Source organism: Clupea harengus, chromosome 9 (assembly GCF_900700415.2).
Source record: "Clupea harengus chromosome 9, Ch_v2.0.2, whole genome shotgun sequence".
Taxonomy (NCBI): domain Eukaryota; kingdom Metazoa; phylum Chordata; class Actinopteri; order Clupeiformes; family Clupeidae; genus Clupea; species Clupea harengus.
This window is the reverse complement of record NC_045160.1, coordinates 5,015,979-5,040,173: the sequence shown is the minus strand read 5'-3', so window position 1 is coordinate 5,040,173 and position 24,195 is coordinate 5,015,979. Positions and strand designations below refer to the sequence as shown.

The 24,195-nt window shown below is 47.2% G+C and overlaps 1 protein-coding gene across 1 annotated transcript in view; it reads right to left on the bottom strand.

Moving 5' to 3' along the window:
* The window catches only part of ppp1r37 (protein phosphatase 1, regulatory subunit 37), a 45,371-nt gene extending 21,774 nt beyond the window's left edge, over positions 1-23,597 (bottom strand). Inside the window, exons 1-2 of the mRNA XM_012839954.3 lie at positions 21,347-23,597; positions 2,685-2,782 (exon numbers count right to left, since the gene is read on the bottom strand). Of these exons, the coding sequence (XP_012695408.2) occupies positions 2,685-2,782; positions 21,347-22,058 (810 nt within the window). The 5' untranslated portion in view covers positions 22,059-23,597. The remainder of the gene's footprint in view (positions 1-2,684; positions 2,783-21,346) is intronic.
* Between the last annotated feature and the right edge of the window lie 598 nt (positions 23,598-24,195).

Here is a 24,195-nt window from a genome sequence, read left to right as displayed (position 1 = left end):
GAGGGAGAGAGAGAGAGAGAGAGAGAGAGAGAGAGAGAGACAGAGAGAGAGACAGAGGGAGAGAGAGAGAGAGAGAGAGACAGAGAGAGAGACAGAGGGAGAGACAGAGGGAGGGAGAGACAGAGGGAGAGACAGAGGGAGAGACAGAGGGAGGGAGAGACAGAGAGAGAGAGAGAGAGAGAGACAGAGGGAGAGACAGAGGGAGAGACAGAGGGAGCGAGAGAGAGAGAGACAGAGAGAGAGACAGAGGGAGAGAGACAGAGGGAGAGAGACAGAGGGAGAGACAGAGGGAGAGACAGAGGGAGATGGGGGTCAGTGGGGTTAAATGATACCTGGAGAGATAGATGACTCTTGACAGAATACTACTACACAACGCACAAGACATGAGTAGTAGACCACCGATAAGTAGCAGTACGTCAGTGCAACAGTGATGAGTAGCACGCATTGTTGGAGCAACAGTGAATGGTAGAACGCTAGTGGAACAACGGAACCTCTAAAACTACAAGTCAGACAACTGGAACTGCTCAAATTAGTATTAAGCCCAAATGGTATCACACAGCATTACATGTCCTCCCCAAATCTCTGTGTATAGAGTTAAGTGTGTATGCTAGCACATGAACTCTATGGTAGCACATGAATATGGTAGACTCTGTCTATGGTAGACTCTGTCTTGCTTCTAGTACTTGCATGCCTGCGTGCGAGCACACACACACACACACACACACACACACACACACACACACACACAGAAACCACCAAAACCGGATCAAAAAGGCCTTTTAAGCAGACAGTTCAACATCCTCAAACACAAATATGTGTATGACTGCAGTTGTGTGTATGTGTGTGTGTGTGTGTGTGTGTGTGTGTGTGTGTGTGTGTGTGTGTGTGTGTGTGTGTGTGTGTGTGTGTGTGTCAAAGAAGAACTGTAGTCAGCCCTCCTGTGGCTTAAGTCTGGGAAATCCAGTGGAAGTTCAAGGCAAAGATCATGAGTAAACGTGAGTGGTTTTGACAGGACACAGAATTCCAACTGGTTTGTCTAATCCTCATTCTCCCTCCGTCTCGTTCCACACCACCCATCTGCTTGGCCGTCTCCCTTTCTCTCCTTTCCTCCTTCTCTGTAAGAACACCTGATTAGAAAGCCAAAGCCTATGTTCTTCAAATCTACAAGACCTGCACACATTTCCATCCAGTCATATTTTTGTTTTTCGGCCCCAGAAGAGGCCACCTTAAAGCTCCGCTTGCCTGAGCTCTGTGGAGGAGGTCTCTCCTGCTGGGTGCCTGTGGCCTCAGGGAGAAGTCAGTGTGTTTATCTGGCCGTGAGTGAGCTGAGGACGTGAGGCTTGTGGCTGTTTATCCAATGTGGCCTTTCAGGGGAGATTCCTGGCATTTGAGAATGAGTCAATGAAATATCCCAATTTGGTACGTTCGTCTGTGCGTACGGAAACATGGCGTGTGTCTCTGTGTGTGTCTCTGTGTGTGTCTCTGTGTGTGTCGCACGCACAAAAAAACAGAGACAGACAGATGCCCACACATGCACGCACGCATACGGAATGATAGACAAAAAAAGACAGACAGACAGACAGACAGACAGAGACAAATATATCCAAAAAGTTCAACAACAAACACGAGTGTTAATACCAGAATCCCACCAGACAGGAGATGAAGAACGTGCTTGTTCTCCTGCCCACCGACAGACTGGCTGACCTGTCCAGAAGGAGTCAGCACCACTGTGAAGGAGCCAGTCTCGTGCCTGCTGTGCAGAACAGGGACGTGGGATTGGCTGGCTGCCAGGCACAGAGGTAAAAAGGCCTCAATGTTTATCACACTGGGGTTGCTGTGGAGATCAGATTCCAACTCTAATCCAGGCAAACAGGTCTGAGAAGGGCATTCTGGGACATGACCCCAATCACACACACTCCCCTAGGGCTCGTGAAAACGCTAGTCCGATGTCCCCAGACAAAACCAGAAACGCAGTTTTTCTGTTAGGCTACTGAACTGTAACACGACCCTCTCCAACAGGCTATCAGAAATGATACTTTATACATCCTTTATTTGCCTTTTCTGCTCTTTTGACTTGCTATTTGGAGGGGACTTTGACCCCCGAGCACACAAGTTGTTGATCATGATGGTTTGTTGCTAGGAAGTGTATGCGTTGTTAGGAAGTGGTCGCGTGAATCTGAATGTACTAGTCGTGTGTTTGATGTCAGAATCCTCTGCCACACCGGCAGTCCACGCTAAATAATAGCTGCACCAGAAAAGCTGAGATCAATACTGTTTTGGGCGGAGAAACATCTCTCTAAACTTAGCATTTACACTACAACATGATGGGAAGGTTATAGGCAACAGTTTACCAAAGAAAAGGTGGAAAGGCAACCAGTGTGTTCATTCTTAAAATACTGGAACATTAGCATACACAATGCATTTGAATTGCTTTCTCGAATATATCTGCCTTACGATATACAAAATTGTCTTTTTTATTTGGGCTTGTCTAATTCTCTTTTGCATAAGGACACTGTATGCTATAGGCTAGGGGTGGGTCAAAGACAACATGCCAAAAGACTGAAAAGGAAACACAAAACAAAATATGTTTTTTTAAGATCACATAAGTGTATCTGTGTGCAAGTGTATTTATGTTTAAGCAAGGTGTGTGTGTGTGTGTGTGTTTGTGCATTGTCTGGTCTCACCTGTATCTGTTTGAGCACTTTGGGAATGGGCTTGCCGTTGAGTTTCTGGCAGGCCTGTTTGTATGCATTCAGGATCTCCTCCACCGTAACGTTCTGGGCTACAAAAACGACAGGTCAAAAGATCAGAAGCGCAAACAGCATGAACACAGACACACATAATCTACACTGTTACACATCCGTCTCTTCGTCAACATGTGTTTAGGGAAGCACCCAAGACAGCCTGGGCTAAGTGAGAAGAGTCAGAAACCACATATTTGAGAGGGTGTGTGTGTGAGAATGTGTGTGAATGTGAGTGTGTATGTGTCTGAGAAAGCTTTTGTGAGAAATACTGCTTGTGTGTGCAGTATGTGTGGTGTGTGTGTGTATGTGCAGTATATGTGGTGTGTGTGTGCGTGTGCGTGTGCGTGTGCGTGTGTGTGTGTGTGTGTGTGTGTGTGCGCAGTGTGTGTGATTCAAAGACAGAATAGCCAACGGTATTTAAAGGACTGTGCTTAAAAATCACCTTGGCAACTAAGTGTCAAATACAATGACAAATCTGATTGTGTGTATCCCCTAAGGGAATGTGTAGACCAAAGAAATGTCAGGACAGTTGGAGGGTGTAACTGTGTGTTCTTGTGTGAAGACGGTGTGTGTGTGTGTGTGTGTGTGTGTGTGTGAGAGAATGTGTGCTTAATGTGTGCATGCACTGTGTGTACTGTTATGACCTTATCTAAATGTGTCTGCCTAAAGAGCCCCCAAGGACTGGAACGAACACATACACTCACTCACACACACACTCTGCTAGATCGGAGTCCCCTGGAGTGAGTTACTGGTGCTTAAGCTCTCTGAAAGGCAGCCATTGTTCCATCCCACTCCACAACACCAGTCAGCTGATCACACACACACACACACACACACACACTCTCTGGTGTCAGAGAACTGTTGTCTGACCTCTTTAGTCTAGCTGCTCTTAAGCGGAGACAGAAAGTCGAGGGTCGGACACAAGACAGAGCAGAGGTGGGGTGTGTGTGTGGGGATGCTTAAGGAAAATGCTTAAGTCCGCAAAACTGCTATTGATATCGAATTTTGCTATTGATATCAAATTGACAAAACAGTAAAATTACGTTTAAAATAACATGTTAATCTCAATTAACTAATAATAGACAAATAACATGTTGACAAAAATGTATGCAAATTAAAGCACTATATGATACCCCCTGACCCCATACGTCACTGTTTTTAGATACGACAGTGAAAGCACACACCCAACCCTTACCCTAGAAACATAGTGGCCAGTCTGTGTTGCAGTAATAGTTTGTATTTCTCCCACTGCGCACATTTGATGTGGACCTAGCATCAATGTTTTGGGCTGTATTGGTAGTTGGATTAACATCCAACTGGCTACAGCCTCATCTTGGAATTATTTGCATATATCACCTCGTTTACGAGTTCGAGATGGAGAATTCCTGAACCTCAAAAACGCTTACCAGAAGGACATTTGTAAAATATTTGTAACCATAAGTGTAAGAACAAACTTATTCAACTATACTTTATCAAAAAAACTAGTTATAGTGTGTTATAGCGTGTTTCGTGACATGGGTTCGCAAGCTAGCAAGATTTGATCAGTGCATTACAGTAGTTAGCTCACTACTTTTAGACAAACTACGAGATGCGTTAATCAGAAATACGGAAAATGCGTTTCGCGTTCGATATTTATGACGACTGTTCAAGACTGTGCTTGTTAAGTCATTTTAAAATGTTTCTCTTTTTGGGAGAAAGAAAAATCTGTAGAAAGCCTGCCCAAAGGGCTACCAGGAATATAGACATGTTGTGAGCCCTGACACTGACACACTGAGTGTGTGAGAGAGAGAGTGTGAGTGAGTGTGTGAGAGTGTGAGAGTGTGAGTGAGTGAGTGAGTGAGTGAGTGAGTGAGTGAGTGAGTGAGTGAGTGAGTGAGTGAGTGTGTGTGTGTATGTTTATCAGCTCTTCTTATCTGCTCTGAACAGACAGAACTGCTGACTACAGCATAAACAGCACACACACACACCCCTGGAGCACCCAGCTCGATACTCCACAGACCGGTTCATAGTTCAGACACTGTACTGCTGAGCAAACTACACCCGACACACAAACACACACACACACACACACAAGCAAACACACACACACACACACACACACACACACACACACACACACACACACACACACACACACACACACACACACACACACACACACACACACACACACACACACACACACACACACACACAAAATCAAACCCAGACTTAATTTGAGCGGTGCCAATCTACTGCATGAGGAAAGGGGATATATAAATAAATAATTCAGCCACAGCGTTAAGCAATCAATATAATGGAGCCCAGTTGTGCACTGTCTGACTCTCTGTTCACAAAACTGAAATGTCAGAAAGAGACTAACAAATGAGAACGAATGAGCTAGAGAGACTCCAAAAACATGACAACAGGAAAGAGAATACAGTGAGGGCAGGTAACCTTTAAGAAACAGCCAATCTTCCAACAATGGAGAGACACACACACACACACACACAGAGGGAAGGAAAACGTGAAATACAGAAAAAAAGAAAGAGAGAGAGAGAGAGAGAGGGAGGGAACGAGTACAAGAAAGAGAGATGGTTTTGATTGAGTGATTGTAATGAGTAATGACTGCCTTATTGTTAGCCTATCCCTTTTTCTCCCTTTTCTGTTGAAATCCAAGTCACCCCATTCAACACCGTGTCTGCAGCTTTGGCTACATAGGCCCTTCGGCCAAGACAGCCAACCTCAATGAAACGGTAAATACAAAAAGAAACTTAAGACTCTGAATCGGAGTCCCAGTCTTCAGCTGAGGTGTGTGTGTGTGTGTTGGGATGGGATGGGGGGGGGGGGCGGGGTGACGGCTGAGGACAAAGTATTGAGGACTTGTCTCGACCCTGCCCTGCCTGTCCGCTTGCTTGCTTGCTTGTGTCCAAACCCTTTTCTGTCTCTCTGTCTTCCCAGAACCTGCTTGTTGCTAAGGGCCGGCCCAGATGGCTGCCTCTCCTCTCTGCCCCTGCAACGCGTCTGAGTTAATCTCATCAGGCCCTAATGTAAACACATCCCTCCCTCGCTCGCTCGCTCACTGCAGCGAGAGGATGAGACGGTAGGGAGAGAAAGAAAACTGAGGTTGTGCAACTGCATTTACAGTCACCACACAGACACACTTACTCTCTCTCTCTCTCTTCGTCAGACACACACACACACAAACACACCAGTAAAAACTTGCAGCCACAGGGCCTGTTCCATGAGCAGTGTCAAAAGGGGCTGCTGAGGCATGCTGGCTGAGGCAGTTACAACAAATTAGTTACACACACACACACACACACACACACACACTCCCTCTCATATACACACATTCATGCAGATACACACGCACATACTTACAGTATACACTCATACCACCTCTCTATCACACTCTCACACACAAAAACACACACACACACACAAAAACACACACACACAGATGTTTAATGGAGCCACATTTCATCATTGCCACACACTGATGAACACGCCGGTGATTTCATCACCAGCTGAGGGCTTTTTATGTGCGCTCCTGTGGGCTTTAATGGCTTTAATATCCCAGAGGGGAGTCTCTGCCTGCTGTGTTCCTCTGGATGCTCTGGGTCTTACCGGATGACCTCAGGACGGACTCCCACATGATGTCTGTGGCGGCTCAAGCACGCCGATGGTCTAGAACAGGAGACTGAGGCAGTGTGCAACTGGAGGGCCATGGAAACCCCACGGCACAAGGGTTTACGCCTGAAGGGCCAAGATATCGAACCCAGCTACAGTCCTGTGCCCCCCATCTCTGGGCCTGCCAGAAGGCTGAGTCAGAGGGAGAGAGAGGAGGAGATGGGGCAGGGGGGACGGGACGGTGTGTGTGTATGGAGAGAGCGAGAGAGAAAGGGAGGAATGAGAGAATATATAGAGGGGGAAGGCCGAGCTACGGGATGATTTAAGAGGCTTTGTGGAGTCCATTTAACACCTGAGCACCCAACCAGGGCAGTACACACACACACACACACACACACACACCTTGATCACTGCCCTATATGACCACAGGGTGCCTTGTTTCAACTAATTAACTACTGATCACTCAAGGCATACACTGTCTCACACTCAAGGCACACACACACACACACACACACTGTCTCACACAAGGCACACACACACTGTCTCACACTCAAGGCACACACACACACACACACACACTGTCTCACACTCAAGGCACACACACACACACACACACACACACACACACACACACACTCTGTCTCACACTCAAGGCACACACACTGTCTCACACTCAAGGCACACACACTGGCCCACACACTAGCTCACACTCAAGGCACACACACACTGGCTCACACTCAAGGCACACACACACGGTCTCACACTCAAGGCACACACACACGGTCTCACACTCAAGGCACACACACACACTGTCTCACACTCAAGGCACACACACACGGTCTCACACTCAAGGCACACACACGGTCTCACACTCAAGGCACACACTCAAGGCACACACACACGGTCTCACACTCAAGGCACACACACGGTCTCACACTCAAGGTACACACACACGGTCTCACACTCAAGGCACACACACACGGTCTCACACTCAAGGCACACACACACACACTGTCTCACACTCAAGGCACACACACACGGTCTCACACTCAAGGCACACACACGGTCTCACACTCAAGGCACACACTCAAGGCACACACACACGGTCTCACACTCAAGGCACACACACGGTCTCACACTCAAGGCACACACACACGGTCTCACACTCAAGGCACACACACACACTGTCTCACACTCAAGGCACACACACACGGTCTCACACTCAAGGCACACACTCAAGGCACACACACACGGTCTCACACTCAAGGCACACACACGGTCTCACACTCAAGGCACACACACACGGTCTCACACTCAAGGCACACACTGTCTTTCACCATCACTCTCTTCATTAACAGTAATGGAGAAGGAGGAGACAGGCACAGGCCAACACACGCAGACAGACATCCCACGCTCATATACGCGCACACACACATCCCACGCTCATACGCACACACACACACACACACACACACACAGACAGGAGACAAGTCCAAGACAAGTGAAGCAAAGTGAGACCCTGTCACAGAGTAGTGTGCACAAACAACCAGTTTATATTTGGCTTTTCGTTCCACCATTTAGACACTGGAGCATCCACGCACCCGACCCCCTCAGCAAGACAACTTCACTGTTCATTCGTTGTTTCCCCCTGAAAGAGAAGCAGCACAGGGTCTCCTTTCATTTTCATGACGCCGCTGAACTCAGACCTAAAGCTACGAGGCTGTGTGTGTCTCAATCCCCTCCCTTGCCCCCTGATAAGGATCCCTTCTCAGTCAGTGAGGTTATGAAAAGCACACTTCACAAGGGCACAGCTCAGTATTCTGAAGGAGACCAGTGTATTATTTCATCAAGAGTGTTTGGAGAGTGACAAGAGAGTGACAGGAGGAGAGGAATCTGTGATCTGCTGTGTGAGGGTTGGTCTGGAGGGGAGTACACCATGGCACCTTCATAAACAAGTAGGCTACTAACATACGTTGTGAGAACTCCATGTGAATGGTGAGTTTCTGTCACATCAACATTCAGAGGTGTGTTGTATTAGCCTGTGTTTGAAGTTAGCAGATAAGTTACAACCCAGCCAAGGGTTGCTTTCTGTAACAAGTTTACTGCACACACTCACGTTGGGAGTCATCACAGACAGTTCTGGGTACAGGTCTCGCACTGGAGATCTACACACACTCACGTTGGGAGTCATCACAGACAGTTCTGGGTACAGGTCTCGCACTGGAGATCTACACACACTCACGTTGGGAGTCATCACAGACAGTTCTGGGTACAGGTCTCGCACTGGAGATCAATGTGAAACACAAGAGAGGGCTGATTACCTCACTGACCTAAAAAATCAGCTCAGAAAACAAAACAAAAATAAATAAAAATGAAATAAAAACAACCAAATTTGTCTAATCCAAATCCCATCCAATATGACAAATTAGATGATGCATTCTCTCTGCTCTATGCAAATAGCCTACATGATGTGCATTTGGATAGAAACTTTTCATTAAAATTGGGGCAGACGTGCCCCAAATCAGGAAAGTTTTTTTGGCAGCAGGATGTGGGCAGAGACTCTGATGCCTCTGGACTGACCCCTGATCAGGAGATGCCTTTGGCAGGGAGAGCAGCCAAGATGTTCTCCTTTCTAGCCAGAGTAAACACAGTGACCACCACAGATCACCAACTTTCCTCCTGACAAACATCAATATCAACTCTGAGAGTGACGTCCACGGCCCCATTATTTAAATGTAGGCACTCCAAGACTTTAAAGGTCACCCTTTCACTCAATTTAACTTCACATGACAGTTGTACAAAACCTCAGGTCAATGAGCCTATGAACTGAGCCTACCGCAGTGAGTGAAAGCTTGAAAGGGTGGAAGGGGTACAGGGAGCAGAGTAAGGAACCCATTTTAAACAATCCTGCTACCCTGCTGTAGACCCCTCATTAGGCCGCATTTGCTTGTTTACACTGAACAAGAGGCGGCATAATGCCGCCCCAGTGAGCGATTTTAGATAGCGTGCCGGCGCTCCACAATCAGAGGCGTGACGTTTAACATAGCATCTAGCTTGACTTTTAATGCCGCGTTCAAGATCACTCAGAACTCAGATATTTCAAACTCAGAAAAACAAAATATTTCCCAGATTAAATATCATTACCAATAAGGCAACAGACTGAACAGAGCCTAACCGAGACCTTGACTATATCAAAGGTTAAAAGCCTTTCTAAAATGTGTGAGAAGATGTGTGAAGAGGCAGTGTGTCAAAATAAACCACATTATTGTGTTTACATTTGGCTTGTAACCGAAAAATATGTGTGAGGTGATTTGCAAGGTGGCTGAACCTACCATCTAAAAGTTAGCAAGTTAACTACCCACAAGGTAAACAGCTCGCTAGTGCGTTATCAACACAGACCCAAACGTCAGGCAAGCTGTTAGGCACAATGCATACGTGTAAGTGCCCCATTCAAGTCAGACCTGGGAAATATCAAATTGGACGTTCCAATTTCCAAGTTGTCACAAATGCGCCATAACATAGGCTTCCGAAATAAACTAGCCTACCCTTGCAAGCTGTGCATATTTATGATCAGCAAAGTTGGTGTACATCATCTTCAACATGTTAATGCTCCATCATGTCAGCTTCATGTGTTCTAACAACACTGTTGTCTTGCTCCATTTTGGTTAGCTGCTAGGCTACGTCACAACCCTATCCCGCCATGCCAGCTCTCCCTTTTACACAGACATCGATCCGGCTCTGTGACTACCTCCGCTGCTGGCTCAGAGGCAGAGCAACAATGACAATGACCCTCCCCCCCATTCGATGTTCAACCCTTTTAGGGAGGCAGAATACAAGTTCAACATTCCCGCCTCGAACAGGCTGTATTAAAAGCCCCAGACAGAGGGGTGTTGAGGAGACAGCTGGGCCAAAAAGACATTTTGTTGTGCTGCTCTGACCCCATGACCAACCAGAGCTGGGTACTCTTTTATCTCACATGGCTGTGAATGTACTGAGGCTGTATATTCCCTGCGGAGACGGAATCTTCCAGAAGACTAAAGCTGTGACCTTGATGCTGCTGCAGCTGCAGACACGGAGACAGGTGGTTTCAGCCTGTTCCCTGCTCCAGGAAACTCACTCATCTCGCTCGCTGCTTCAGGAAAGGAGTGCAGAGATAGAATTAAGGGAGGAGAGAGGACGATTGAGAGGGAGGGGTGGGGGGTGAGTGAGAAAGAGGGGACAGAGGGGGAGAGAGAGAGATGAGAGCGGGAGAAAATTTGCTGAGCCAAGTCACGGCAAAGTCAATTTCCATTATTGCCATTGGCCGACTTCCACCGCGCTACAGGGCTGCAAGTGGTCTTCATGGACTCCTGCAACTGCTAGCGCTGCTGCATGTGCAGAGCCTATAGATCAACACATGCTACGCTAACTAATTAAAAACACATTCACTCCAATCAATACCCACACAATGCAGCGATATGGGTGGGTGATTATGAAAAACACCGGGATTAAGAGCCTCACAATTATCCAGCAGTTTAGACTGCAGTTTGTCAAAGGGAGATATGTGATGGTGATGCTATGGTGGCACAGGAGGGCCAAAAAGAGAACGTGGCATTGTGTCATGGGATGTGATGGATGTCCTTTACTCAAGAGCGGCTGCCTGTATCGATTGCTTCACTCCCCCCCCCAATCTCATCTCCCTGGCCTGACTTACAAGCCAGCAGTCAAACTGGCACACACAAGAGCTGACTCACTCCAGAGAGGCATGGGGGCAGGATAGAGACAGCGAGGGAGAGAGAGAGAGAGAGAGAGAGAGAGAGAGAGAGAGAGAGAGAGAGAGAGAGAGAGAGAGAGAGAGAGAGAGAGAGAGAGAGGTGGGAACAATGGAGTGAGGTGGGAAAAAGGAGAAAAACAAAGTTGAAGCCAAGAGTGCAGGGCTATGAAAAGGTGACGAGAGATGAAAGGCAGAATGAAAGGAGGATCTGAAAGTGAGCAGAGGGGGAGAGCACAATGGAGAGCTGGATATGTAACATGACCTCAAGAAAAGAGGGGAGGAATGGAGCAACAAGAGAAAGAAAAACAGAAAGGTGGGAGAGCTAGAGAGACTGTTACATTTAAATCGTATCGTGTTTCACATCATCTACTTCTACAAAAGATTATTTTCATATGACCACTGGCAATACCGTTGCACAGTCATGCCAATAAACCTGCTTTAGAGAGAGGGACAGAGAGAAATGAGGATGAGCCTGTGGGAGTGCCTCTATTGTTGCTGTGCTTTTGTGTGTGTGTGTGTGTGTGTGTGTGTGTGTGTGTGTGTTGGAGGTACTGTGGTAGGTGTGGACAGGTGAAGCCTGCCACACACAGGTCGTTACAGTGCCCCGAGCTGTGCTGTTCTCATTCTCCGTGAAGAGGGAAGGCCACGGCTGTTTGCAGAGGAGAGGAGAGGAGAGGAGAGAGGTGTGTGCTCACCTGAAATGTCTGAGCTGCTCTAACACAAGGGCCACACCTACCAGGACCACCTCAGAACCTCAATACAGGCACCCGGACAAACACACACACACACACACACACAGTGCAGAACCAGCAAAAGAAGCAACTGTGGCTCAAACACACACAACAAGCAATGCACTCACTCACTTAGAGATGCCCTGAGGCAGGTTGGGGCCGAGGTGTGTGTGTGTGTGTGTGTGTGTGTGTGTGTGTGTAAGCGCGTGTGTGTGTATAAGCGTGCGTGTGTGTAAGCGCGTGTGTGTATGTGTAAGCATGTGTGTGTGTGTGTGTATGGCTGTGTCATCAGACGTGGTGTGGCATGAGGAACAGGCTAAGCAGGCTCCAGGATGCATGCAGGGCAGGGCTGCTGCTGAGTGCCAGCCGTTACTGGACTTACTTTCCTGCCACGCACACACACGCCATGCCCATACACCACCACCACCACCACCACCACACACACACACCACCAGTATTAGTTTACCTCAATATGCCGTCACTGATTCCCACATTCCACATAAAAGAGCCATCGCCCCTGACTTCCACTACATTCCCTGAGGTAACTAGGATTCCAATATCCAATGCACTACCTTATAGCATACTATATACTATAGCTATATACTATAACACACTCACAGTTGAGTGCTCCAGACAGACCTCTCAGCAACGCACAGGTCAGGCAAGGTAGTCTTTTCACAATCCTGTGTGGCAGATTTAGTATTGCAGCGAGCTGAACTTCAAATCCAGGTGTGGCCCCGCAGACAAGATTCTTACCTGGTATGATGAAGGCCAGCTGGGGTTTCTGAATGCGTCAGACGCCCCAGGGCTGATCGACTTGTGTAACCTTGTACTTAATGCTTTTGGCCAAACGTGGGACTGCTTTAATACTGGTATGCACAGAGCAAGGACTCAGATTCAAACAAGTGATAGCTTGCATGTTGCACAAGACAGAAGGAGGCTAAATCCTATGGCTGTGGTCTTTGAGGCCGGCCTTCAGTTTAACTTCAGTTAACCGCATCCTGCTCCTAACAACACCTTTGCCAAATTGGCGGGTTTTTGAAGGTGAAACTGGAGATGGCCAACTACAAAGCGTCCAGGAGTTTAAAGGCATGAGGGTTAGGCAGTATGCTTATCAGTACACACAGGTCTAGCAAGGAGAGCCATAACTGCGATAAACTAAGTGCTCTCTCAGAGAGCTGCCAAGCCAAAGCAGGGAGCAAAGAGTAAACAGACCCTGAGGCAAAGTTACAGTAGTGGCCTTAACCCTTAGTGAACACGCACACGCATACACACACACACACACACACGACAGACACACACACACACACACACACACATACATACATACATACATACATATACAAACAAGATTTGTGGCTGACCTTCAGAGGTGGTCCGTGAACTCTACTCTGACCTTGACAGAGAGGCTAACAGGAACATCATGCTAGCTTTCAGCAGTCGGTTCCATCATCTGTATTTGTTGGCAAAGTTTTATTTTATTTTAAATCGCTCACAGCCAGCCACTCTCATGTGCACACAGATACATAGACACAGGCATACATGCTCACTCTCACACACAATGCATACGTACACATCCAAACACACACTCAACCACCCACGCACGCACGCACGCACACACACACACACACACACACACACACACACACACACACACACACACACACACACACACACACACACACACACACACACACACACACACACACACACACACACACACACACACACACGCGCACACACGCACACCATGTGATAATGATAGAGACTGATACATCCTCCAACTGGCACAACACAGATTCCCTGAGAGTGAAGAGAACCTGCAGGCAGACTTGTGCCTGCTCAGAAATCAATCTCCTCCCCTCTCTCTCTCTCTCTCTCACCATCCACCTCTCTTCTTCACACTCTTTCTCTATCTCTGGCTCTTGTTCTATCTGGCAGCAGTTGAGGTGTAAACACACCTTCACTATTAGGGCTGTATTTGTGTGCTTGTGTGTGTACATGAGAGAGTGTGTATGTGTGTGAACATGAGTATGAGTATGAGTGTGTGTGTGTGTGTGCGAGTGTGTGTGTGTGTGTGTGTGTGTGTCAGGGTTGGAGCTGCGGCTTCTCAGAAGATGTGGTGAGAGCATGGGAGCATCTGCAAGGAAAGACGAGGTGAGAAAAAAAAAAGGAGGAAAGAGGAGAGGTGAAAATGACAACTGGGAGGAGGAGAAGAAAGAGAGTGAGATGACCAAGCACAAAAAAACAGAACTGGCAGTTCACCCTTATAGGGAGATTTACCAAAAATGGATCGATAAATTAATTCCATTACTCATCATGTTTTCATTCATGTTTTCCATCTTGTTTACTCCCAAGGGCGCAGAGAGAGAGAGAGAGAGAGAGAGAGAGAGAGAGAGAGAGAGAGAGAGAGAGCGAGAGAGAGAGATCAGGATTTCCTGAAAGGAGTTTTGGGTGTGATCTGCTTGAAACGTGGACTGGGCCTCTAGAAACATGAGAGGAACAGAAAGGGGGAGAGAGTAAGATGTGTGTGTGTGTGTGTGTGTGTGTGTGTGTGTGTGTGTGTGTCCAGCATGATCGAGCCCACAAGCAGGGGAAGACCTAAAGAGAACAATGCATAAAAAGCAGAACCTGGGAGGAAGGGAGTGAGGAATAAAAACATAAACGGCTCTGACTTGTAGGGCGCTCCATTCCGGATGACCAACTCACTAGTGCTGGGACTGAAGCCTAATCAACTGCTGCCCTGCTGGCTAACTAACATTCCAGCACACAACACACACACACACACACACACACTTTTAAGTCTCAGCCACAGTAACCCTCATTCATGCCCTCGTCTACTTCACAGACTCTCAGAAGGAGAGAGTGTGCACAGCCCAAGCGACACCAACTCAGCAAATATCCAACGATGGGGGGGGGGGGGGGGGAACAAGGATGACCATACAGATCCGACGGAGGGGTGCACAAGGATGACCATATTCAACAAAAGCGTCAGCTTCATGCACAGAAAGAGTGCTTAGTGAATGAGCATGATCGCCACTCCTCCATGTACTGAACTTCCTCCACTGTTAGGGACCCTGATGAACCTTTATGGGTATGGATGCTAGTAAGTAACTGACCAACTAACTAGTAAGAAAGTAAGCAAGACCAATTAAATATCAAACACAGCATCAAACGCTTTCATGGATTCATGTGTGTGTGTGTGTGTGTGTGTGTGTGACAGGCAAGTCCTAAACAGCAGAGGATCATGTTAAGTCTTGGGCTGCCCAGAGGTGTGTGTGTGTATGTGTGTGTGTATGTGTGTGTGTGTGTGTGTGAGACAGCCGAGTCCTAAACAGCGGAGGATCATGTTAAGTCTTGGACTGCCCAGATGTGTGTGTGTGTGTGTGTGTGTGACAGGCAAGTCCTAAACAGCAGAGGATCATGTTAAGTCTTGGGCTGCCCAGAGGTGGGTGGGTGTGTGTGTGTGTGTGTGTGTGTGTGTGTGTGTGTGTGTGTGTGTGTGTGTGTGTGTGTGTGTGTGTGTGTGTGTGTGTGTGTGTGTGTGTGTGTGTGTGTGTGAGACAGTCGAGTCCTAAACAGCAGAGGATCATGTTAAGTCTTGGGCGGCTCACAGCTCAGGGTTAATCATTGCTAGCTGCTGGGTAAGGCAAGCAGAGATGCTAGTACCACGAGGTCAGTGGTTGCCAGGCAGAATCTCTGTGTGTGTGTGTGTGTGTGTGTGTGTGTGTGTGTGTGTGTGTGTGTGTGTGTGTGTGTGTGTGTGTGTGTGTGTGTGTGGCCATGGACCTAGAGTGCTGGTTTTCACTGTAACTGACTCACTGGAGTTAAGGGTTCAACTGCACTCAGGACATTTCGTGTGGTTGGTAAGCTGTGGTGGGCTGTAGAAAACCCCTGCACATCGGGTACCCACAACCTTCTTGACATTCTTTTTAAACCAATTTTGCAGTTCCACATGAAGTTCCTGACCTCCAGTATCCATATAGGCCCTATAGGTTGACTACTTGCTTTAGCACCACTCTGTCTACACTGGCAGCTCTTTAAGGGCTTATAAAAGCCTAGAGGGTTACAAATGGACCGAATCAGGGTTTGTGTCTGGTATCCAACTTAGAGTACCCTATAGCCGCAGTACTGTTTGCTGTTTGCAAAGCCTTTATGTTGTTACTGGGAAAGGAAGTGTGCGTTCATTTCAAAACGAAGTACTGTAAGATTAGCTTGCCTAGTTTTAGCTTGGTGGCTAAAAAGCATTTAGGGCTAGCTGTTGTAGCGAGAAAACTATGGATTGAGCCATAACATTATTTCCAATCCTTACATTCTGGCTAAAGGTTTCCATCTAATTTAGGAATGCTTTAGGCTAACAGGTAGGCTAAATCATTTGTAGAGCCGCCGCCATGAACGCCAGCTGACAGACTGGCGCTCCACTGACCGTTTGGTGACATCAACCTCTACATCTCTACACCAGGCTCTTGCTAGTGACCAAACTACACTGCCATTGAGATGCAAAGCAATTGATAGTGTTTTCTACAGTCTACAAAAAAAAGATCAAATGCATCTTACTGTTAGTCGACTGTGAGGACAGTGATTTGTACCGATACCCCTTTGGTTGTAGTGTGTGTGGGTAGTGACGTCTCAGCTACAATTGCAAATGATTAATGCACAATGCCTTGGTTGTAAACTGTTCCAGACAAAAAAAATCCAGCTAAATAAATCATTGTGAAAGTTCATGAGTAGTGTGCACTCTATTAGTATACATGAGGAGACTCATTCTGACAAAAACAGACAAAAGCAGCCTTTATGTCATCTGTGTGAATGACTTGTAAACTGTTCATGACATCACTGGCCACTAAAACACTAAACTTTATGACAAAAATGACTCACACCACTATCACCCCATTTAAGCCGAACATACTCTAATGACATCATAACTTACACAAAACGACCTCAGTCTGAGAACGGGGGATCAGAAGAACACACAGGTTAAAACTGATTTTTAGAGAACCCGAATGTCTTACCAGCTTACACTCTGCACCGTCAACACTTATGCAAATGTCAGGCAGGCTATGCCATAAAAACAAACGCTTAATTCACGTTGCCCTGCGTTAATGCATTTCTTTTCATTTTCAACAGTTAATCACTGAACTGCCCCGGGAAGAGAAGCACCAAGCAACTGGTGCTGAACAATTGGTTTTCAAAGTTTCTCTGCATCTGCACTCGGCAGCATTTTCTCCACTGCAGACAGAGAGGCCAAAGTGCCCTTCTGTAAGGGGGCCAGGATGGGACTGGGCAAAGGGGGCAAAGGGTCCGCCGGGGGAGCCGGTGTGCCTAGAGGCCCGGGCCTTCACTTCACACCCAGCTATAAATACACAGGAATTCTGTCACCCGCAACGGAATGCCTCCAGAAAACGCCGATGGCCGGACGGTCCAAGGGCCTTTGCGGGGGAACAGTGGAACGCACAGAACACGCAGAGCGTGCGGAGGAATGCGGGGGAGTGGGTGGAGGGGTGAGGGTGAGGGTGGCGTGGATGTGTGGCAAGGCTGTCCCCATTAGTGGGAAACTGAGAAGCTGGCTGCAACGACAATTCGTGGCCACTTGACCCGAGTTCAAACGCTTAAGGGAGATGGCAGCCATTTCAGCCGACAGCAGTGGACTGACCACACACACACACACACACACACACACACACACACACACACACACACACACACACACACACACACACACACACACACACACACACACACACACACACACACACACACACACACACACACACACACACAGGAAAAGACAGGAGCAACCAAGAAACAGTGGTGGGAGAGTTGATCTCACTATACTGTTCCCCGCTATAGGTCTCACTATACTGTTCACCACTATAGGTCTCACTATACTGTTGACATCAGCGCTGCTGGAGGCCCACGCCACACCTCCTGCTCCCTCCACACTTCAGTACAGAACATGCTGTTCTGACCCTCGTGCATTTGGGCAGCGTTCTGATGTTGCTGTTCACATAAAGCACAATTCAATTTCCATACCCGTACGCCTGTTCTGTTTTTGTCACACTGCCAGGCTAGAGACGACCTGGTGAATTTGAATATTAACAGTTTAGTGCGGAAGAACCGTAACCACGAAGCAGAAGCTGGGACGACGGGCAGAACCAGACTAAAGGGGTCCCCATTAGTTCCCATGATCCCCCAGCCCAGGCACATGGCTTTTCCTATTGGTCCAAGGAGGGAAAAGGTCTCTTTCCGTGGAGCGCTAAAGAAGAGCACAAGGCACTGACTGTGGCACAAAAGACCATGAAGGAGGCAGGAGGAGGTGGTAAGACCACAGCACCCCGCCACCCCACCATGAGCCTCCCTGTGGCGCAAACAACAACAATGGCAAACAGGGTGAGAGGAAGCAGAGAGGGATGGAAGGGTAGGATGGGCTGGGCTGTGGTCGAGTTCCTGGACTCTGCGTCTCGCAGCGAGCGAGGACAGAAATACCACAGGTCAGTGCTAGCCTCAGGGTCCTGGTGCAAAAAAAAAGAGAGAGAGAGAGAGAGAGCCAGGGGGTGACAGGGAGGCCTGAGAAATCAGAGAGGAAAGAGAGAACACAGGAGTGAGGAAAGACAGGAGGGAGGAGAGCACGAAATCTCACACTCAAGCAACTGTGAAGACCACGGCGAAGTTCAGAGAATCAGAGACATACTTGGCCCTCTGTGTCCCCACTGCTACTGCACACATGCACTGACCATGCAAGGTAGCACACACACACACACACACACACACACACACACACACACACACACACACAAACAAAGTGGGCATAGGAAAAACTGAGCCCCATAATAATGAAGATTTTCAGAGAGAGAGACAGACAGACATCAAAGCAGGGGCATGGCTAGTGATTTCCTCCTCAACACAAACACTGAGAAAAAGAAAAACATATGAAGAGGAAAAGAAAGTCCACCTGTTGGCCAGTGCACATCTCCCTCCCCCTGAGTCCTTGGCATTCCAACATACCCTGCCTTGCAGGAGGCCATTTTGTAACCAGCGTGTGCCCCTGTACCTTCACAACTGATTAAACAACAGGTCCTGGGTGAGCCACTATTAAGAAGGGATTGCCACCAAAGTGATGACTCATCATGCCAACATAACAGGGCAGAACAGAACACGTGACACTTGACCCAAAGCCCCCACCCCCACCCAGTAATCATCACCAACCAGAACGAGACACAGGGGAGACGATAAGGTATTGATTTGTTCTACTGTGATGACATAGATGAGAGAGAGAGAGAGAGAGAAAAAAAAAAAAAAAAAAGAGTTCACACGGTTTAACAGGGGCGAGAGCAAGACAGGATATCAGCTCACCCCCTACGGACTATTCTCTGACGGCTGTCATGTGACTACTCTATCAGTTCCTATCAGAGACGGGTTAAATGGGCAAAGTCATCTCTACAGTGTCAGGGACGGAGTGGTGCAACTGAAGAATGTGTCCCACTGCATTGTGGGATAGCATCCCTGGCTAAATACTGCTCAACTTGGCTGTTTACTCTTAAAGACTTATGAGTGCAGTACTAAACTGACCCAAGGCTGATGAGCCCATTTTATATGAAGTTGAAGTGTATGGAATGCTCTCTACAGTAAAAGCACAAAAGGAGAGTGATATTTTGACATGTGTTGCTCAAGGTTGAATATAGATTTTGCACACTGTCCAGAGTGTGAGTGTGTTCTGCCTTTGCAGGCACAGCCGAAGACTCACAAGCCTTGCGCCTGTTGTGGCTTTGAGTTGTTGATCAAGTATACACACACACACACACACACACACACACACACTCACACATTCCTATCACAATCCTCTGCGTCTTGTCTTACTTACAAGATGCTGCAACTGTACAAACAGGATGCACCATTTAAAGGGAGAGACACACTTGGTCAGGCCTGATAACCCTTCACCAGAAAACCAGGGGGAAACGAATGCCTGTGACATCACATGACCACCAATGAGGCCAACAAAAAGTAATAATAACTGTCCTAACATGTCGCATAGAGTAGATATATTACTAGCAGAATGAGCGAGATGGTCTGGGATTGCCTTTTTCCTACCAAAAACTATAAAAACAATAGCCGTTCTCTCCATTTGTGTTCCTAAAGCTCTCCATCTCACAAACACAGGTTTCTTACATGGCAGAATAGGCCATTCAACCAGGTAGACCGGTAGACCTGTAAAGCAGTTTTTTGTTGTTGTTGTTGTGCACCAGCCAAGGAGCTTAGAGCCTTTCAGCTTTAGAGGAATGTTTTTTTTACTTCCTCCCTTTATGTGCGAATGGGATTAAAACCCTAAGGACACACCTCAAAACAAAGGGAGTGTTGCTGCCACCACACCAAGAACGCCCGCAGATGGGGAAACACCCTGAGGAGCATCAATTCATTTAGCTTTAGCTTCTTCGTGCTGCATAACTGCCAGAATATTCAAATACAGCACAACTAGGCTAATTGAACTGTTCAGCATTCACAGCTGTTGCTGCAGGCAGGGGGGGTCAGCAGGGCTTCTCCGTTGCCGGTAAACTCGGCCGGGGCACTGTGACACAGCACTGGCCGAAGGGGAGGAAGTCCCAGAAGACGCCTCGGGCCTCTAGGCCTGGTGGTTTCAATGAGTCATGTTTGCTCTCAGCCCAGACGGATTTATGTTATGGAGAAGAGAAGAAAACAGAGAAAGGGAGGGAGGGAGGGAGGGAGGAAGGAAGGGAGTGAAAGAAGAGTTCTTTGAGGGCGGTAGCTGAGCTCAGCTGAATGCTAATAGATGAGGGGAGAGATGCTTGAGGGGCCAGCTGAGAGGCAGGGAAACAGCCATGGGGAGGCATGCTAGCCACATGCCACTTGTCTGGTGGCTAGCAAGATAGCAATTATAGTCTATTGGAGAGTGATATTGCAGTGGAGGTGGAGCAGGATGACATGCAGAGTGTGTGTGTGTGTGTGTGTGTGTGTGTCCTGGGATCAGGTTCAGGGCCTGCAGAAGCAGAGCGATGGTCACTCCTCGGTTTGGAGCCATCACACACCAGTCACATGAGAATCGAAGATTAGGAATAGTGCCATAAACAAGGGCGTGGGCATCAGGCCAACACAAACACACACACACACACACACACACACACACACACACACACACACACACACACACACACACACACACACACACACACACACACACACACACACACACACACACACACACACACACTTCCAACAACCATCCTGTTCCCTGCACTGCAAATAAATGCACAAGTCCACAGGTACCCCAAGACCACCACAACCTGATGCATTACAGAGCACTGACTGGATTCACTACACCTGACTGGGTGAGTTTGCCAGTGTTGACTTCTCAGGAGGATGACATGTTGAGCAAAACAAAGAAAAGCAACACTGTCTTTGGGGAAGGGGTCAGCATGTGTGTGTGTGTTCCTGCATTTGTGTGTATGTGAGTAATAGAGAGAAAGAGAGAGGGAGATGGAGTAGCTTGTTACCATGTCTCCATGGATCTTTGGGCTCCACAGCGCCAGACACGATATCCTCGTCAGAGGGGAACGTCACCCTCTTGGCCCCTGGTTTATGTATCTGTAAATCTTCCTGGTCAGAAGCTGGGGAGCAGAAGTTCTCCGTCGGAGACGGACTTAAAGGCCCCATATCCCCATGCCCTAGTTCGGTGGGCTTCTCTGGTGGTGCCGTGCCCGGCCGTGATATCGAGTTCACACCGGCGCCGCTGGAGGCACTTTCAGATTTGGGCACCGGTGGCTCGGACTCCAAAACTCCAGTCTCATCTAAGCTTAAATCCACACCGATATCCATGTCCCCTTCATCCACGCCGTCCCCAAAAGAAAAACTGGGGACGGGCGCTTCCGGCACCATGCCGCTACTATTCTGGTGATTATTGTCATCAGAAGTGTCACCTAGGTCAGAGCCGACTGCTGCGGCTGTGACTGTTATACCGTTGTTCTTGTTTCCGTTTACCTCGTCGCTATCAGACTTCTCTTTCGTCCGTTGCGGTTCTATGTCCCCATCTGGACAGGCGGTCAACCTGGCCAAAGTGGGCGCGTCCACCCCCTGCTTGACGGCGTCTCCATCCATCCGCAGGCCACTGTTCCTGGGGATGATCTCGTCCGCGGGAGTGGAGGCAGCGCTCTCCCCCGCACTGTTCTTAGCATTGCACAAATCTAAGGCTGGCTCCTCGCTGTTCATCTTCTCATGTCGGGAGATGGAACACGCACCACCGAGTTTTGCAAAATGTAGATTCCCTGCTCCAGTTGCCCTCAATTTAACTATTCAACGGGCTGCCTGCTTTGCTAAGACTGATTCAAAAGAAATTCGCTACTATTTCTACATGCACTTGAGATACAAGTGACTTGAGTTTAATCATCACCTACACGTTATATTTTTACAAATACAGTTGCTTTACACGCCCAATTACCACAACTGCTTGAGAAAATTGCAGCGTCCCTTGAAGTGCGTTGTTTGCTTCGGTTGTGCAAATTTGACAATGATGTGAAATATCAAGTTTTCATTGACGTTATTTCACAATATAAACAAGTGAAGCTAATAAATCAGTGAAGCCAACATACAAATTGTGCCAAACAAGGTATGCCGAACCTTAAAAAAAATCTGACATAATTTGGTCGCCTTGTAGCTAGCCTGACGTTGTCTGAGTGTGATTAGTAAACTAGTTCGATTCCCTATTTAAGCCCAAGCACCTTTGGTGAACTAACCGGGCAACTCACGCCAATGCTCGAGTCAGCAGGATAACAGATATAAGTTACAGGCAAACTTGGGACAGTTTAAAAAGTTGAAATTGCAAGTGATTGCAGTTCACTGAAATATTTTTATTTTGACCAATGTGAATAGACTGTTAGCTACTTTAACATAGCTCACTAGCTAGATGTAAAGCTTGTTCAGTTTACTGACACGTTTGTTTTCCCACTTACTAACTAGGTTAATGTTAAGAGCGTATCACCAGCTAGCTTAGCTAGCTAGCTGACTAACTGGCTAGCTGATAGAGGATAAACAGCAAAAGTCCCAGCTGTGTTGTTTAATGCTCGCCTCTACACCGAACTCAGTAGTTCCGCTGTCCAGATCACTGCTTTAAAACACAATACGCAGTTGTTTGGGCTCGATTATAGTCCATACAAAATGTTCAGGTAAGAGGCAGACTAACTACCGTCTAGGATAAAAGTGGTTCACGGTGCTTCCATTAACGCTACGTTAGATAATGTCAGTTAGCATTAGCTTGCGCCAAGACCGTTTCATTTACACCTAGCTAGCTAGATAAAAGTACACGAGCTTTCATCTAGGCCAGTGTCACGGTATGCACTCCCACATAAAACACTGCAGGTTTACTCCGTACCACCATCTTGTTTAAGGATAAATACATTAAAAATCCTTCTGCATCTCACCAAAGCGTTTAGCATCATTACCCTCGGTCAGGCAGAAAGAAAAACAGGCGTCATAGTCCACAGCATGTTTCAGTAGTGCTAACGTTAGCTGACGCTTGTGCCTGCCTGCCTGCCTGGACAATTCCCAACAACTGATTTCAACACCTCCGTGCAATTGCTTCTTCTTTTACTGTAAGTTACAGTCGTAAAAATATTGATTCGTACGCCAACCTCCACTTGAAACTCAGCACAGGAATGCACACAAGGAATTGATCCACCTTGCGCTGTCTCCAAGTCCAACTACTGTTTGTTGTCCATACGTTCATACGTCATGTCTATAACGTTAGTTGATGTGGTACGACTGAAGGAAAACACTTTCGCTTGAAAATGTAATAATTTAAAAATTGATGAAAGACCACAAAAAAGTTATAAATATTTCTATCGTAAAAATCTCAAACGTATTCAGAGTATCTATACAGCGCACGAGAGTATTACGTTTGTAATACTTTTTGTCGAATCGGTCCGCACGGAAAGATAAACATACTTTGCCGTTTTCAGAGGATATATATTTTTAAACGCTATGAAAGGTAATGACAAAGACATTTGTACAAAGATAGAAATACAACATCAATAGCACAGTGGTCAGAGGTACAAGCACAGAGGGAGAAAAATGACCAAGTACAACAAGGCTCTATTTTTAAAAGACTAAATCAAAGCACCACCTTCAGTCAAGATGCTCAATATAAGTCCTGCGAGGTCACAAAGGTTGCATATACTAGTACAGTCCTCATAGCTTGAAAGTTCTTTTAGTATTGTATGGTATCCACACATTCACTGAATTAATTCTAAAAACATCCAGGAAAGAAAGGTTTGGAACCATGACATTTGTGGATGTGGGATTTAGCAAGTCAAAATTAAATGTGTCATCAAATATTTACCTTAATTTTTAT